The sequence below is a fragment of the Phocoena phocoena genome, chromosome 7 (genome assembly GCF_963924675.1).
Source record: "Phocoena phocoena chromosome 7, mPhoPho1.1, whole genome shotgun sequence".
In the NCBI taxonomy this organism is placed as follows: Eukaryota; Metazoa; Chordata; class Mammalia; order Artiodactyla; family Phocoenidae; genus Phocoena; species Phocoena phocoena.
In genome coordinates this window covers 23,385,567-23,403,725 of record NC_089225.1, presented here as the reverse complement: position 1 = coordinate 23,403,725, position 18,159 = coordinate 23,385,567, and the positions used below count along the sequence as shown (strand labels likewise).

Genomic DNA, 18,159 nt, shown 5'->3' with positions numbered 1-18,159 from the left:
GCAGTAAAAATGGGGTACAGATAGCTTTTTGAGTTAGTGTCTCATTTCCTTCAGATAAATACCCAGCTATTGAATTTCTGGATCATATGGTAGTTCTATTTTTAATTTTTTGAAGAACCTCATACTCTTTTCCATAGTGGCTGCACTAGTTTACATTCCCACCAACAGTGCACAAGGGTTCCCTTTTTTCCCACATCCTCACTAACACTTGCTATTTCTTGTCTTTTTTAATAAAAGCCATTCTAATAGGTGTGAGATGATATGTCATTGTGGTTTTGATTTGCATTTCCCTGTTGATTAGTGATATTGAGCACTTTTCATGTACCTGTATGTCTTCTTTGGAAAAAAAAATTTCTGATCCTCTCCACATTTTTTAATAGAATTGTTTGGATTTTTGCCATTGGGTTGTATGAATTCCTTAAATATATTAGATTTTAATTCCTTATCAGTTATATAATTTGCAAATATTTTCTCCTGTTTGGGAGATTGCTTTTTCATTTTGTTGATGGTTTCCTTTGCTGTGCGGAAGCTTTGTAATTTGATACAGTTCCAGTTGTTTATTTTTTGCTCTTGTTGCCTTTGCTTTTGTTGTGAGATCCAGAACTATCACCAAGAGCAATGTCAAGAAGCTTATCACCTTTGTTTTCTCCTAGGAGTCTTATCGTTTCAGGTCTGTGTCCAAGTCTTTAATCCAATTTGAGTTGATTTTTGTGTATGATATAAAATGGGGGCTCAATTTAAATCTTTTGTATGTGACTGTCCAGTTTCCCAGCACCATTTATTTGAAGAGACTATCCTTTTCCCCACTGTGTATTTTTGGCTCCTTCATAATCAATTAATTGCCCATATATGTGTGGGTTATTTCTGCATTCTCTATTTGTTTCTGTTGATGTATATGTCTATTCCATACCAATACCATACTTTTTTGATTACTAAAGCTTTGTAATATAGTTTGAAATCAGAAAATATGATGTCATCAGCTTCATTGTCCTTTCTCAAGATTCCTTTGGCTATTTGAGGTCTTTTGTCATTGCATAAAAATTTCAGGATTGTTGTTCTATTTCTGTGAAAAATGCCATTTGAATTTTGGTGGGAATTGCACTGAGTCTGTATATTTCTTTAGGTAGTATGCACAATCTTAACAATATTCATTTTTCCAATCCATAAGCATGGAATATTTTTGCATTTATTTTTCTTGTCTTCAGTTTCTTTCATCAGTGTCACGTTATTCAGTGTAAATATCTTTCACTTCCTTGTTTAAATTTATTACTAGGTATTTTATTTTTTTGCAATTGAAAATTGGATTATTTTCTTAATGTCTCTTTCTGATAGTTTGTTATTAGGGTATGGAAACACAACCAATTTTTAAAATATATTCATACTGCATTCTGTAAATTAATTTATTAATTCTAACAGTTTTTTGGTATAGTCTTTAGCGTTTTCTATATATAATATCATGTCATCTGTAAATAGTGAATTTTTATTTCTTCCTTTACAATTTGGATGGCTTCCCCCCCCTTTTTTTTTTCCTAATTTCTCTGGCTAGGACTTCCAATACTATGTTGAATAAAAGTGGCCAGAGTAGACATCCTTGTCTGTTCCTGATCATAGAAGAGAAGCTTTCAGTTTTTAATATTAAGTAAGATGTTAGCTGTGGCCTTCTCAAATATGTCTGTATTATGTTGAGGTACAATCCCTCTATACCCAGGTTTTTGAGAGTTTTTATCATAAATGGAGGTTGAATTTTGCCAAATGCTTTTTCTGCTTCTATTGAGATGATCATATGTAATTTTATCCTTTGTTTTGATAATGTGGTATATCACATTGATTGATTTATGGATGTTGAACCAACCTTGCATCCCTTGGATAAATTCACTTGATCATGGTGTATTATCCATTTTAATGTATTTGAAAATTCAGCTTGCTAATATTTTATTGAGGATTTTTGCATCGCCATTAATCAGGGATATTTACCTGTAGTTTTCTTTTCTTGTAGTGTTCTTGGTTTAGTACCAGGCTAGTCCTGCCTCATCAAATGAGTTTAGAAGTTTCTTCTCCTTTTCTATTTTTTGGAAGAGGTTGAGAAGGATTGGCATCAGTTCTTTAAATTTTTGATAGAATTCCCCAGATAAAGCCATTTGGTCCCAGACTTTAGTGTGTTGGGAGGATTTTGATTATTGATTCAATCTCCTTACTAGTAATGGGTCTGTTCAGATTTTCTGTTAACTGTTGTCTTTTAAGACTCCATTTCATTTAATTCCATTGTGACCTTTATTATTTCCTTCCTTCTACTAACTTTGAGCTTTATTTGATCCTCTTTTCTGTTTCCTTGAGGTGTAAATTTAGGTTGTTTGAGCTCTTTCTTGTTTACTAATCTGGGTGTTTATTGCTATGAACTTCCCTCTTAGAACTGCTTTTGCTGAATCCCATAAGTTTGACACATTGTATTTCCATTTTCATTTGTCTCAAGATACTTTATTTATTTTTTTCTTTGTGGTACGTGGGCCTCTCCCGTTATGGAGCATAGGCTCTGGACGTGCAGGCTCAGCAGCCATGGCTCATGGGCCCAGCCGCTCCGCGGCATGTGGGATCCTTCTGGATCGGGGAACGAACCCGCATCCCCTGCGTCGGCAGGCGGACTCTCAACCGCTGCACCACCAGGAAAGCCCTCAAGATACTTTTTGATCTCTTTCAATTTCTTCTTTGACCCTTTGGTTGTTCAGTATCATGTTGTTTAATTTCCACATATTTGTGACTTTTCCAGTTTTCTCTATAATTGGTTTCTGTCAAAGACACCTGATATGATTTCAATCTATTTAAATTTATTAAGATTTATTTTGTGGCCTAATATCTGATTTATCCAGGAGAATGTTCCTTGTGTGCTTGAGAAGAATGTATATTCTGTTGCTTTTGGATGGAACGTTCTTTATATGCCTGTGATGTTCATCTGCTCTCATGTGTCTCATAGGCCAATGCTTCTGTATTGATTTTCTATTTGGATGACCTATATATTGATGTAAGAGGGGTATTAAAGTCCCCCTACTATTATTGTATTCTTCTTGATTTCTTACTTTGGGTCTTTAATATTTGCTTTATATATTTAGGTGCTCCTATGGTGGGTGTGTAAATATTTACAAATGTATCCTCTTGTTGAATTGACATCATTATTATTGTACAATGACCTTCTTTGTCTCTTATTAGAGTTCTTTGCTTAAAGTCTATTTTGTCTAATATAACTAAAGCTACCCTAGATCTCCTTTGGTTTTCATTTCCATGGAATATCTTTTCACTTTTAGTCTGTGTGTCCTAACATTTGAAGTGAGTCTCTCATAGGCAGCATATAGACAGGTTTAAAAAAATAAAATAAAATCCATATAGCCACTCTGTCTTTTGACTGGAGAATTTAGTCCATACACATTAATGTAATTTTTGATAGATATAGACTTATTGCCATTTTGTTAATTGTTTTCTGGCTGTTTTCTAATTCATTTCTTTCTTCTACTCTTGCTCTGTTTCCTTGTGATTGGCTGATTTCTCTAGTGGTATGCTTAAATTTCTTTCTCTTTAGTATATCTGCTGTTGGTTTTTGCTCTGTGGTTAGCATGAGGCTTACACATAACAATTTATATTTATAACAGTCTATTTTAGTTCATATATCATCAGTTTGAACACATTCTAGAGCTCTACATATTTACTCCTCCTCCCACATCTTATGTTTTTGAATTTACATTCTTTTAATCTTGCATATCCATTAACAATCTGTTATATTTTTACTACTCTTGTCTTTTAACCTTCATACTACCTTTTTAAGTGATTAACTCACCAACTTTACCACATTAGATTTTTAGATTATTCTCACTTTTACTATGTATTTGCCTCTACCAGTAAGATTTACATTTGCATACATTTTCCTGTTACTAATTAATGTCCTTTTGTTTCAGCTTAAGAAATTTCCTTAACATTTCCTGTAAGGCCTGTCTTATGGCTTTTTGCTTCCAGACAGCTGTTGCTTGTCTGGAAATCCTTTATCTTTCTTTTAATTCTGAAGAACAACTTTGCTGGGTATTCTTTCTTGGCAGTTTTTTTCTTTCAGTACTTTGAATATATCATGCCACTCCCTTCTGGCCTGCAAAGTTTCTGCTGAAAATTGCTGATATTCTTATGGGGTCCCTGTATGTAACGAATTGTTTTTCTTGTGTTGCTTTTAAGATTCTTCCTTGTCTTTAACTTTTGAAAATTTAAATATAATGTGTCCTGGTTTGGGTCTCTCTGTGTTCATCCTATTTGGAACAGTCTGGACTTCCTGAATCTACACATCTGTTTCCTTCCTCAGGTTAGGGAAGTTTTCAGCCATTATTTACGTAAATAAGTTTTCTGCCCTTTTCTCCATCTCTTCTTGTGGAAATCCTATAATGGAAATCTTGCTCCACTGAATTTTGTCCTGTAAGTCCCTTAGGTTGTCTTCACTCTTTTTCATTATTTTTCTTTTTGCTGCTCTGATTGAATAAATTTGTCTTGTCTTCAAGTTTGCTGATCTATTCTTCCACTTCATCTCATCCATTGTTGAACTCCTTTAGTCTGTTTTCTAGTGCAGTTATTGTATTCATCAGCTCTGTGACTTCTGTTTATATGGTCTTATATTTTCTGTCTCTTGTTGGAACTCTCAGTTCATGCATTCTCTTGACCTTGATAAGCATCTTTATGATGATTATTTTGAACTCTTTATCAGGTAAATAATTTACCTCCCATTTCATTAAGGTCTTTTCTGAGGGGTTTTCCTGTTCTTTCATTTGGAACACATTGCTCTGTTTTTTCATTTTCTTTGACTCTCTTTGCTGGTTTCTATGGAGTAGATAAAACCATCTCTCCCAGTCTTGAAAAAGTGGCTTTTTGTAGGACATGAACCTTTGCATTCAACCCTGACCTTTCTTGGTTCTCTATCAAACCTCTTAGATTGTCCAGTTAGCCTACTTTGTTCTTAGTAGCTACCAGTAGTTGAGGGTTTGCCAAGACACGTCCGTGTTCCAAATGAGAGGATTTCTGGTAACAACACCTAGATTCAGGCTGAATGGATGCTGGGTCCTCAGGCAGCAGCTTTTAAACTCTGCAGATATACTTTTTCCAGAAAAAGACTGGGAGATGGACATTTCTGTCTGTCCCTTCTGCACCTAGCCCTGGGGTAACAGACAGTTAAGAACTGTCTCTTTGTTTGCCATCATCATGTTAAGCCCATGAACACAGACTGCACTGGCCAGAGCCAGCCTCAAAGGATGTGTCCTCTAGGCAGCAGCCACAAAAGCTGGGGTGCCAGACATGTGCACAAGCTCCTTTTTGGAGATACCAGTGATCTGGGGTGAAGTAGAGAGACAGCCCAAAGATAGCACTCACCAGCCTTTCTGGTTTCCAGAGAGGATTGCAGTTGGCTCTTAAACGTATGCCTGTGCCTCAGAGGACAGCTATAAAGAAAAGCTAATAGTCCCCTTTCGTGGAATGACTGGGCATTTCCGCCTGCTGCCACCTTGCTGTGCCCTGGTTGGGGGGAAAGCTGGTTAAGAAGTGTTTCTCTTATAGCCCTGTGGGACTAATAATGTGTGGGCTAATGTAAGCCCCACTGGCTATCAGAGTTAGATGTTCAGGATGCCCAGATGCCTGGGTGGCAGCTGTAAAAACTAGGGCACTAGATGTGTGAACAAGCTCCTTTCCCGGAGATGCTGGGGACCTGGGGTAAGACAGAAGGAGAGCTCCAGGATGGTTCCCACCAGCCTCCATGGCCTTTGGAGAGTATTTCAGTTAGCCCCTAGATGTGGATTAAATTAGATGCCTGCCCTTCAGGCCAAAGCTTTAAGATATGCAAAGAGGCCTCTTTCACAGAAATTCTGGACACTTTTCGGTTGGGTGCCTCTGTGTTAGGCCCTGGAAGGTGGCCACAATGAGTCCATGCAAGCTTTTTAAGAAGTTTCTTTGTTCACTGTGGCCTTGTGTGTCTTGTGGTCACAAGCCCTGTTGGTTTTCACAGCTAGATGTTTTGAACGCCTGTCTCTCAGGTGCAGGTCTTAAAAACTGGGGTGAAATGTGGGGTTCAAACCTTTTACTTCTCAGAAGCTGGGGATTGTGTCTCCTGATGAGGGTCACTGCACCAGGGGTGGGGCTTACGGAGAGAATGTGTCTCAGCCTCTCCTACCCATTTTGATGTGGGTTTTTTCTTGTGTGCCTGATGTGTAGGAGTCACTCGGCTAGTTTCTGGATTTCTTTTGGAGGACTGTTCCATTGGTAGCTGTAGATTTGGCACGTCTGTGGGAGGAGGTGAGTTCAGAATTCTTCTGTGTCGCCATCTTGAACCAGAACCCCCTTTTACATTTATTGTTAACGTCTACCTTAGGAGGAAAATGATTTCATTATCTCACTTTGTGAGTCAAACAACTGAGGCAGAGACAATTTGTCATCCTTGCATAGGCTCATACAGGCAGTAAAGGGCACAGCTAGGATTCGATCTCTGAAGCAGGATCTCTTGAACTACCATGAAGACTACTGAAGCTTTAGCTAAAGTGAACTAATGAAAGGACAATTCTAGGAGCTGTTTCCTCAACCACAGTATTGACATAAGCTATTCTCTTTTCATGTACTTTTTTCATTTAAAACCATGGTGCCATTGAAGAAAATCAGTTAGTGTTAAAATGGTTATCAAAAGTCCTAGTATAAATAAAAACATCCTCTATCTTGCTCATCGTATCACATTTCTAACAAACAGTTCCATTTTCTCGGGCCTCTCAGTTCATTTACGTGTCAGTGTTTGCATTATTATTACAGCGGTCTGTTCTAATGTTAGCTAAGCTTTAAATATTCCTTCAAAGCTACTCTGTGTAATCATGCTTGGCTCCATTCTATAGCATAACCATTAGTGCTGAGAATGTGGGGTAAGAGTCCTTTTTCTCTGTCAGTGATTTCAGCTGTCAACCTCTAAAACAGTGACACTGGGAATCTGTTATTAAAGCTGTTTTCCTCAAAGCATGGGCTCTTCAGTAGGGAGTAAGAAGTCTGCAACAGTTAACATTTCAGTCTCTTGAGCACTTTATTTGCTATAAATACAAGTCAATACCACAAGATGGCACCGTCTTACTTTCCAACATCTACAGTTACAAACATCGATCTTCATAAAATGGTTTCGGCTTTTTCATGTGTTGTTTTAGATTTTGAAACCTTATAAAAGCAAGACTTGCTACAAACAGGATCAGCGTTCGATATATATTAAATGAGGTCAGATAATTAAATTCAGAAAAAGAATTTATAAATATTCAATAAGAAAATTGAAATTACAAAAGCGGCGTTTTTCATCATTAAACTGAATTACAACTGTGTATGGTTAATGCTGTATCTACACGACTAAGTTTTTTTGTTCAAATACACAGTTTTAGTGATGAAATAATTAATTTACCTCTTTCTCCAATATAACCACCTATTACTTCATTTGTACACCCTCACAAACATTCAATACACATTTCATTCAAAACCACCTAGCTTTCATCTAGTCCAGCAATTACACACATTCCATTTGTTTTCAATAGATGCAACCCATGAAGTACCATCATCCCCCTGGCTACAAAACAAAATACAATTTGTAAAGGTAAAAACTCAGAGAATTTCTGAAATGGTAACCCATTCTCTCTATGTTCATGAAAATAAGCAATCCAATTTGAAAGTCTTTGAACTGATGTAAGCTCTAGAAAACTCAGTGTTGAAGTATGGGAAGAATAAGGATTTGCACTAACATAGTGCATAACAATGCAGTGTCAGGCGACTCATCATTTACAGTAAATGCCTCGGTTGGACTTTCCTCTGGATTGTCATCATGCTGCTAAGGATAAAGTTTATACTCGAGTCTGTGGGAATTCCATCATGTTTTCTTCTTCCCATTTCCAAGCAGGAGGAGAAGGGTTTTCCGGTCCCTTGGGGAAATCAAAGAATTAAACACACCCACAAACAACTTGAAAGCAAAATGGCAGACAAAATATTCCTTGACTCCGTGTCCAAATGAAGTTGAGTCAATATTACTTTCACAATATTTGTATCCTGCCTCGTATTAACGCATCATGAGATTCCTCAAAAAACTGAGAATTCTGAGAGCTACAAAAGAGAAAGCAGTTAAGGCAGTTGATGTCTACATTTGGATTTCTTTTTCAGGTTACATGTCTAAGTCTCCGTCGTAGGCTAAGGTCAGAGGCTTCTGTTGGGGAGGTGTGCTTTGATGTGGTTTTGGCTTCTTGCTGTAAAGGGAAAAGAATTCCTGAGATAAAGAAAGTTCACAGAGCTCTGTTTCACGTGCCAGACACAATTGTGAGGTTCAGAAATTCAAGTGGTTAGGCAAAAGATTGATTTCTCTGGACTGGTGGGTTCCTTTTTGGAATATTGGTGTACTCTGACCCTTAAACCAGGAGAAGCCTTTGGTTTTTTTTTTTTTTTTCAAAATGGTTTAGCAGAAACAATGAATTTGGTAAAGGCTACTTTCCTTTGTTTATAGGCAGTAATGCGAACATCTGTTGCTAATTCCTGAACTACTACGACCTCCACAGCACAGATGTTTAACATCATAAGTAGCTAGAACAGCCAGACTCCCGTGCCTTACTCTGCTCTTGTTTTCAAGTAAACACGCTTCTGCTCTGGCCTGAATCCTGACATCTAGCTGCCAAGTCACCAGAGCCTGTCAGTCAGGAAAAGTTCACTGGTTCTGCACCAGGCAAAGCTATTCTCCCCTGGTCTCTGTTCTCCTTGAGGTCAACCACTTTGCCAGATCAGGGAGGGCTGCCATTCCTTCTCACAGAGAGAGAAGCTGAACTTGATTGAGTTACATTCCCAAATCACACAGCGATGCCCCAGATCTGGGTGAAACATGCTGCATTATGCCCTTTGATTCTCAGTATGTGTGAATCTCAGTTGAGGAGTATTTATAGTTTGAATTCTCCCACACAGTGCCCCACCTCCCACCGTTCTGTCTCCCTTCCCTCCTCAGTGCCTTGGCTTTGCTGTGACTTCGGAGCTCAGCTCTCTTCGGGTTGTCCTCAGCAGCAGGGGAGCCATCAAGTGCCAAGCCCTGTGCTGAGGATTTACAGAAGGTATCTCAATAAATCCCAGGACAGCACTGAGAGGAAGGCATTAGGATTACTGCTACTTGACAGAGAAGGACTAGAGAAGTTATTTACCTTCCCTCAAGTCACTGAGTGAGTGGCACAGCCTGGAATGTAAATGCATCTAAAACACACAGCACAAATGCCTTTCACCCTTCAGTGCATCCTCCCTCTATCCAATTCATTAATTAGGCACTTGGTGGAAACAACTTTTTTGTCTGTATGTATTAATTTTTATACTTCGAGTGAATGTAAATGAAAAACAAACATTTCAGTGTGTACAACTGGCTGGCATTTCGAACACTGCATTAGAGTGTTGTATAACCATCACCCTAAAGGGAAACTGGTCCCACTAAGCAGTCTCTCTCCGTTCTCCTACTCTGTCCCTGGCAACCACATATCAACTTTCTGCCTCTGTAAATTTGCCTATTCTCGATATTTCATATGGAACCATACTATATGTGTGGCCTTTGGGGTCTGGCATCTTTCACTTAATGGTTAAATTAGAGAATCGTTTGATATGTGAATTTTACCACAAAAGAAAAAGATGTTTGATAACATGGTTGTAGGGAGAATCTCCTAGGTTAAAATACTCAGGTTCTAATTCAGGAGAAATTTTGATGTTTGAAGCGATTCATAGATGCTTAGGAGGTAAATTACAGCTACAAGGAACCAGAGATCGTACTGTGTCCCTGCCCGGCACCCAGCGTGTAGCAGGTGCTCAGTGTCTGACTTGCTGAGTGCTGGCTGCAGGCAAACAAACACCTGCCTCGCAGCAGAGGGGGGAAGAAATATGCTTTAAATTCTCTGCAGAGGCGTCCTCGACCTATGATTTCCCGTTTCCCAGGTCTGTTCCGCTTCTCAAGAGCAGTTGCTGTAATTATCTGAATAACATTCAACTTTACCTATATTAAATATATATTCCAGTGTCTCTAGTCATATTGCCAGGCCCAGGCTCCTGCTCAGTTATCTATTTTATATATAGTAGTGTGTCTATGCCAATCCCAATCTCCCAATTTATCCTCCTCTCTTTCCCCCCTGGTAGCCATAAGCTTGTTTTCTACATTTGTGACTCTATTTCTGTTTTGTAAATAAGTTCATTTGTACCATTTTTTAGATTCCACATATAAGCAATATCATGATATTTGCCTTTCTCTGTCATACTGAGTGAAGTAAATCAGACAATCTCTAGGTCCATCCGTTTGCTGCAAATGGCATTATTTTGTTCTATTTGGCATTTGCTAAGGGCTGTTTGTTTGACAGAGAAATGGGAGAGCTGAGTCCTGGGGCGTGGGGAGGAGGGATAGAGATGGCTGGATCTTTACAGAGACAATAATATTTGGTTCCCAAAGTGGATGGGGGGGATGAGAGATAAATTAGGAGTTTGGGATTAATATATACACACTACTCTATATGAACTAGGTAAACAACCAGGACCTACTGCATAGCACAGGTAACTCTCCTCGGCATCTTGTAATAGCCTATAATGGAAAAGAATCTGAAAAAGAACTGATGTGTGTGTATAACTGAATCACTTTGCTGTACACTTGAAACTAATACAACATCGTAAACTAAGAATTCCATAAAAAGAAACAATAATAAAGTTGGCCAGCCTCTAGGACTGTGCCTGGAAAATTCTGCTCAAATATGAGACAGATTTTTCTGCTCAAATATGAGACAGATTTTTATAGCAGCTTCCAGGTATGGAATTATTATGAACATTGTGTTCACCTCTAGGAAAAAAAAAAAAAAAAAGAGAAAGGGGGTTCCCAGTATCTAGGTCTTGGATTTTTCTGGCTCGTGGTGTGTGTTGGGATGGTTGTGATGAAGGCTTCATTTCATATGCATCTTTTCATACCGTGTAAGCTCTCAATAGACAGATACTAAAGTCACGTCGATGAATGTGCGAGATCCGAGAACTTTTAGAGAGTTTAAAAGTTAGCAACCACTGGATAAGATGGTGACTTTGCTGGGGAGCTGTGGCTTTACAAAGCTTCCTGGCTGGTTAAAAAGAGCCCTAAGAGGAAGAGCTGAGTGGGAGGCTGCCCTCTGCACAGGCAGCAAATAGGAGACTTGTCCTTCAAAGTCCCTGTTCCCTTTCCTTTATTAGGCAGCTCATTTAGGGACCATTTTGTAAGTCACTTTCTCTCCTCAACTCTGGTATTGGGGAAGGTGTGACCACCTCACTCCTACTAAATCGGGAGCCACCAATGCCTGGCCCATGGGCCGCCGCCACCCCTAGGCATCCTGTACCCGTGGTGGACGTCTCCCATCCATCACATTATTGTTTACTGCTGAGCCCAGGAACAGCCTCATAACTCTTCCTAACGGAGCACTCTTGACAGCCACCATCACTTTCAGAGTTGGCCCAAGGGAGAAAACCAGTATGCAACCCCGGCTGTAAGAGATCATTGATGGACACGTTTTAAAGTCACCTCTTCCATGACCATTTGCGTTTTAGCAAAGGATAAACCCATTAAGCCAGAAAAGTGAGCTCATTGTAAACGGGCAGGCAAGTGCTGGCACTTCTCAACACTCTTGAAGTCAAGCCACAAGGACCCATCCCCAGACCAGAAGACATTCACAGGCAGCTACTCAGGAGGGCCGCGCCTCGGAAGTGGCGACACCACCTTCAGACTTTCACATTTGAGAGCCCCTTTCCTGCGTTGTGCTGAGCAAGGTAGAATAGCTGCAGTTCTCTGAGTAATTTCCAGGCACTATGTCTAGATTACCTACAAGCTCACCCAGTGGTCGTCCCCACTAAATTACCTCATGAGTCTTTATTGCCAGGGGAGCCGGGCATCAGTAATATTATTTCAAAAACTCCAAATGCTAATGGCAAACGGTCATATCTGCACGAAGCAGTCCTCGAGAAGACGATTTTTCTCACAAACATGTCCAAGTGTTATCATAAATTGCCTTCATCTAAAGTGTACACCTAACAACTGGCATATTTATTAGAGGCGCTCTCTTGTCCTAAGCTTTTTATTTTGGGGGAGAAAATATAAAATCTCCAAAACTGTCATCCTCTAACTCTTCTGCAAGCTATTTAATAGAAATAGATGGTGTGAAAATACCTATTTGGATTCTTTAGGTAGCTCCTATATAACAGTAACTGTTTTGATATCAATAGGGCTGTAGCTTACTTGGGAAATGAAGAGCCCCTAAAAAATGTGAAAGGTGTAGACACTACCTCGAGTCTAAAGAGTTTTTAGGATTACTCGAGGGAAAGAGACTGAAAGTCCAGTGGAAAGAGTGTACATTTGGGGGTTAAGACAAACCTGGAGTTGATTTCACCAGGCTGATGTCCTTATGTAAGTTATTCAACTTTGCTGAGGATTACTTACTCCCCTTTAAAATGAAGGTGATATTAGCAACGCCTCATTGGATTATTATGAAGACTGAATAAGGCAATCTATGCAAAGCACTTTGATGTATGAATATTCGATTTTTTTTTCCTGGCGGCCCGGGTGTGATCCCTGGTCAGGGAGCTTGATCCTACGTGCAGCAACTAAAAAATCCCACATGCCACAAGTAAGAGCCGGCACAGCTAAATAAATAAATAGGCCTATCAACACACCAGGGTATAGGGAAACAGTAGAAAATGAAGTTGAAAGAGTTGTTTGTTTGGGCTCAAATAGTGGAAGACTTTAATTGACTGGTAAGGCAGCCGGAACATGACTTTCATTTTGCTGTCAATGGGTGTCTGTCTGAGGAGGAAAGGGTCTGATCACTTGGCTAAGTTTTAGGAAGATTCATCTGGCTACAGACTGCTGAAGGCAGCATTTGTAAAGAATCCAAATATGGAAGTAACTGTGCTACTTCCAACAGGGGATTATTAAGGCTGGGCATTGAGGATGAAAAAAATAGGTATGAGAAATACTGTACATAAATATTTATATAATTTGGCCACAAAAAAGTAAAGGGCAATTCCATTGATCTTTTATAATAAAAATTTTCCAGAAAATTATGTTTGTCATCAGAATTCAGTGAGGCACCTAATTAATCCCCAGCACCTAGAGTTATACAGAAAGGGCCGCAATAAGTATTTATTGTTGAAGGAATGGATTAAGGGTAACACAATTTTAAGTTGAAGGAAATGGAGAAATGTAAAAGGGTGAAATTTATGACTAAATTTTAATTTTTAATCTTTTAGATATTCTAGGGAAGAAGGAACCATAGAATCTGGAATTGGGGATGTGGCTATGAAGTAGAACACATCCAAGCTTTCACAGACTAATAGACTAGCTGATTATCTTACACTGTATTGGGCCATTGCTTTGAGAGCAGTGTCTCAATTTAAGACGTTTTCCTCCTTCTAATCTTTTTTAGTGGTGAATGCTTCCTATCACTCTCAACCTCATATAGGGCTTTCCACTTCACATTTGTTCATTAAGACAGGACCTAGACAATACTCACAAAACTTACCAATTCAAACATAATTGGTCGAATCATTTGATTTTAGGGTAAACGACTAACTGAAGGTGTTCCTTTTTACTACAACACTGTGGAAATATTAGTTGGATAGAAATCCAACTTCTAGAAATTCAATTTCAATCAATGAAAGTCACTTAATTTTCTTCACTAACCTTCACTGACCAAGAGCAAAGATTTAAAAACCTGTGTAACCTTGGAAGTACAAGCTAGAAATACAAAGACTGGATGTGAGTTGCAATTAAAACTTGGGTGAAAATTCTCAAGGAAATAGTTTGAGACAGATGATGAATATAAATATCTTGATTTAGAGAAAAAAAGGAACACTTTGATCTCATGAAAATTAAAATCCTTTGAAAATTCTTCTTAGGAAGCTAATAAAATATTCTCAACACACTTGAAAACATTCAAATGTATTTACTTCTGTCTGGTTTCAAGACCAGCTCATCAAATAAAATATATTCTATACGATAAGCTAATCATCATTTTCTGAGAGTAACATATTTTGAGGAACTAGTCACTTACAAATTGGGGTTCCTGGAATGGACAGTCAGTTAAGTTTTCTCTCATGGCTGGTCAATGTAGATAAAACAGCTGGCTCTACTATTCAAAATGTACTAATAGGTTGTTTGAACCAACTGGTCAAAATTGGTCATTTTGAGAAGAAAATTTAAGAACTAGCTAGAGTGATGGTTCTCAGCCTTGCCTGGGGCACTTTTAATTATTCCTTCATGTGGTCAGGTTGTTTGGATGCTTAAATCAGATTCCCTGGGGCTAGAAATATCAGAAAGGGAATGTAAGAATACAATACCTTTTAAAATCACACTCCCAAAATAAAATACTTAGGCATAAACCTGATCAAGGAGGTGAAAGACTTATATGCTGAGAACTATAAAATATTAAAAAAGGAAGTGGAAGATGATTTAAAGAAATGGAAAGATATCCCATGCTCTTGGGTGGGAAGAATTAACATTGTTAAAATGGCCATACTGCCTAAAGCAATATACAGATTTAATGTGATCCCTTTCAAATTACCCATGACATTTTTCACAGAACTAGAATAATCCTAAAATTCATATGCAACCATAGAAGACCCAGAATTGCCAAAGTAATCCTGAAGAAAAGGAACAAAGCAGGAGGCATAACCCTCCCAGACTTCAGACAATACTACAAAGCTACAGTAATTAAACAGACATATGGATCAATGGAACAGAATAGAGAGCCCAGAAATAAACCCATACACCTACGGTCAATTAATCTTCAACAAAGGAGGCAAGAATATACAATAGCAAAAAGACAGTCTCTTCAGCAAGTGGCGTTGGGAAAGTTGGACAGCTGCATATAAATCAATGAAGTTAGTTAGAACATGCTCTCTCACCATACACAAAAAAGACTTATACATAAGACATGACACCATAAAACTCCTGGAAGGGAGCATAGGTAAAACATTCTCTGACATAAATCGTACCAATGTTTTCTTAGGACAGCCTCCCAGTGCAATAGAAATAAAAACAAAAATAAACACGTGGGATCTAATCGAACTTACAAGCTTTTGCACAGCAAAGGAAACCATAAACGAAAGGAAAAGACAACCTATGGAATGGGAGAAAATATTTGCAAATGATGCAAGCAACAAGGGCTTAATTTCCAAAATATACAAATAGCTCATACAGCTCAACAACAAAAAAACAACCCATTCAAAAAATGGGCAGAAGACCTAAATAGACATTTCTCTAAAGATGTACAGATGGCCAATAGGCACATGAAAAGATGCTCAACATTGCTAATTATGAGAGAAATGCAAATCGAAACTACAATGAGGTACTACCTCACACCAGTCAGGATTGCCATCATTAAAAACTCTACAAATAACAAATGTTGGAGAGAGTGTGGGGAAAAGGGAGCCCTCTCACACTGTTGGTGGGAATGTAAGTTGGTGCAGCCACTATGGAAAACAGTATGGGAAACTCTTTCTCAGAAAACTAAAAAGAGAATTACCATATAATACAGCAATCCCACTCCTGGGCATACATCCAGACAAATTCGAATTCAAAAAGATACATTCACCCCTATGTTCACAGCAGCACTATGCATAGTAGCCAAGACAGGGAAACAACCTAAGTGTCCATCGACAGAGGAATGGATAAAGAAGATGTGGTACATATATACAGTGGACTACTTACTACTCAGTCACAAAAGAGAATGAAATAATGCCATTTGCAGTAACATAGATGGACCTAGAGATTATCATACTAAGTGAAGTAAGTCAGAAAGAGAAAGACAAATACCATATGCTATCTCTTATTAAAATATGACGCAAATTAACCTATCTATGAAACAGAAACAGACTCATGGACATATAGAACAGCCTTGTGGTTGCCAAGGGGGAGGGGGTTGGGGGAGGGATGGAGTGGGACGTTGGGGTGAGCAGATGTGAGCTTTTATATACAAAATGGCTAAACAACAAGGTCCTACTGTATAGCACAGAGAACTACATTCAATATCCTGTGATAAACCATAATGGAAAAGAATATAAAAAAGAATATATGTATGTGTAACTGAATTGCTTCTGTACAGCAAAATTAACACAACATTGTAAGTCAACTATACTTCAATAAGCAAAATTAAAAAAAAAAAAATCTCTGGGACTAGGATTCAAATATCAGTCCCCAAGAGGTGCCAGGAAATGCCAGTGTGCCATCAAAGCTAAAAAGTACTGATCTAAGTCAAAATTCTAACATGGGAAAGCCCTGACTAATGACGTGCCTCTTATACCTTCTGATAGTATTTGAAAACCAAATAAAAGAATGTTATTTCAAACGAGGACAATAAAGATAATGATTTCCCATTTCAACTATTCACCAATTCTACTGTTGATGATTATTTGTGAGTTCAAGGGTCCTGTTATAATGGCCAATGATCTTAAGTTTTCTTTTAGTATAACATGCCACCCCTGAAAATATGGAATATTAACTTTTGACTAGTTAGTACTTACCAAACAAAGTAGGAAGTAAATACGAGGAAAATCACGATAAGAAAACCACCACCTGAAACGCCATAAACCCAGATTTTCACTCGGCCATCTGTTTAAAATAGAAAATAACAAACTTATCAACAAAAGCTTTATTTCTTATCTAAATTACTGTATTATTTATTTCTCAGCTGAATTCTGAGATTTGCGTAACTCAGAAGCATAGGTGGAAATACCCACATGTGACAGCTATCAAATGTCAAGAAAAAGGTGAAAATATAAAATGTGAGATAGTCTGTCATTTTTTCACAATGCCAAACAAAGACCAGAAACCAGTACTTCATAAAATCTAACAACTGGCAGGATATTTTGAATTTATTTTCATTTGTATATACTTCTAATACAAAAGTACTACAAGACATATGTGTACAAGTATATATTATTTTGGACTTGTTATCTGCTGGAGTTAAAAAAATAGAACCAAACAGTCTGATCTATTTTGTGACTTTTACTGTGTGAGGTATACCCTGACTGTATGTATGGTGTGCATGTGTGTGTATAAATTTGAGCTGTTTCTGGAAATCTCATGGTTTTTGCTCTGTTTTACATGAGCGCACAGTTAACTAAACTTAGAATTGCACTGACAGTAGCAATGCCTTAGCATCTCAAAGGACCTATGTTCCTTTCTGAAAGATATACACACCAAAGGTTCATTATACTACATGAATGTAATTAACTGTGGGTCCAAAGAACATAGCAAAATCTTATGCTAAAGACTTTCGTGAGATGAAAAACAATCAAAATCTGTTGTAAACAACACTTGTTTGGAGGAAAATCACAATTATTTTCCATTGTATTATGACTACCTATTACAATTTTTGCTTACAAGACACTTTCAAGCCTCAGTCAGGTTTTAGAAGGAGGTTTCAATGTAGTAATGATATATTTCTATGGTCATACAACTTTTAACAAAGCTTTGATTCTCATCTCTTAGAAACACTAATGATGAAATTCCCTATTCTGAATTTTTTACATTTGCAGTAAGAAAAAAAAGTCTTTCCTGAGTGAGACTGCATCTGTCATCTTACTACCCCTTAACCTCATAGAGCTGAAGTATTGGAAGATACAGTGTTTTTCAATCCCTAGTACAGAGGTATGTGGTCCATGACCTTTAAGCCATGTTACTTAAGAAGAATCAATATAGCTTTTTATGACAGCATAATGGATAGGATCAACGTTCAAACTATTAAAAAAAGATAATGTAGTGAAAAGCCAGTCTTCCTGCCACCCTCTCTGAGCGCCCTACACAGCCACTACCACTGTAACCAGTTTGCTTGCGAACCATCTTACAGTTTTCTCTGCACATGCAAACAAATGAGTACAAACAGAATACCTGCACTTTTTAAAAAAGACACAAATGGTGCGTATCACTCACTTTGGTACTCTTTTCTACGTCACAATATATATTGGAAATATTTCCATGCTAGTTCATAAAGACAGGTCTGTCTCATTCTTTTTAATACCTCTGTGAGACATATTGCAGTTGTATCTATTTTTGTTTTTCTGTTATTCTACTTATAGACATTTAGGTTATTTCCACTCGCTATGTAATAAGCAATCATATAATGAATATCA

The 18,159-nt window shown here is 38.0% G+C and overlaps 1 protein-coding gene across 1 annotated transcript in view; it reads right to left on the bottom strand.

Annotated features, from left to right (window-relative positions):
- Positions 1 to 8,179: 8,179 nt before the first annotated feature.
- THSD7B (thrombospondin type 1 domain containing 7B) overlaps positions 8,180 to 18,159 on the bottom strand; it is a 760,956-nt gene continuing 750,976 nt past the window's right edge. The window contains exons 26-27 of the mRNA XM_065880761.1: positions 16,549 to 16,636; positions 8,180 to 8,261 (exon numbers count right to left, since the gene is read on the bottom strand). Coding sequence (XP_065736833.1) covers positions 8,180 to 8,261; positions 16,549 to 16,636 — 170 coding nt within the window. The remainder of the gene's footprint in view (positions 8,262 to 16,548; positions 16,637 to 18,159) is intronic.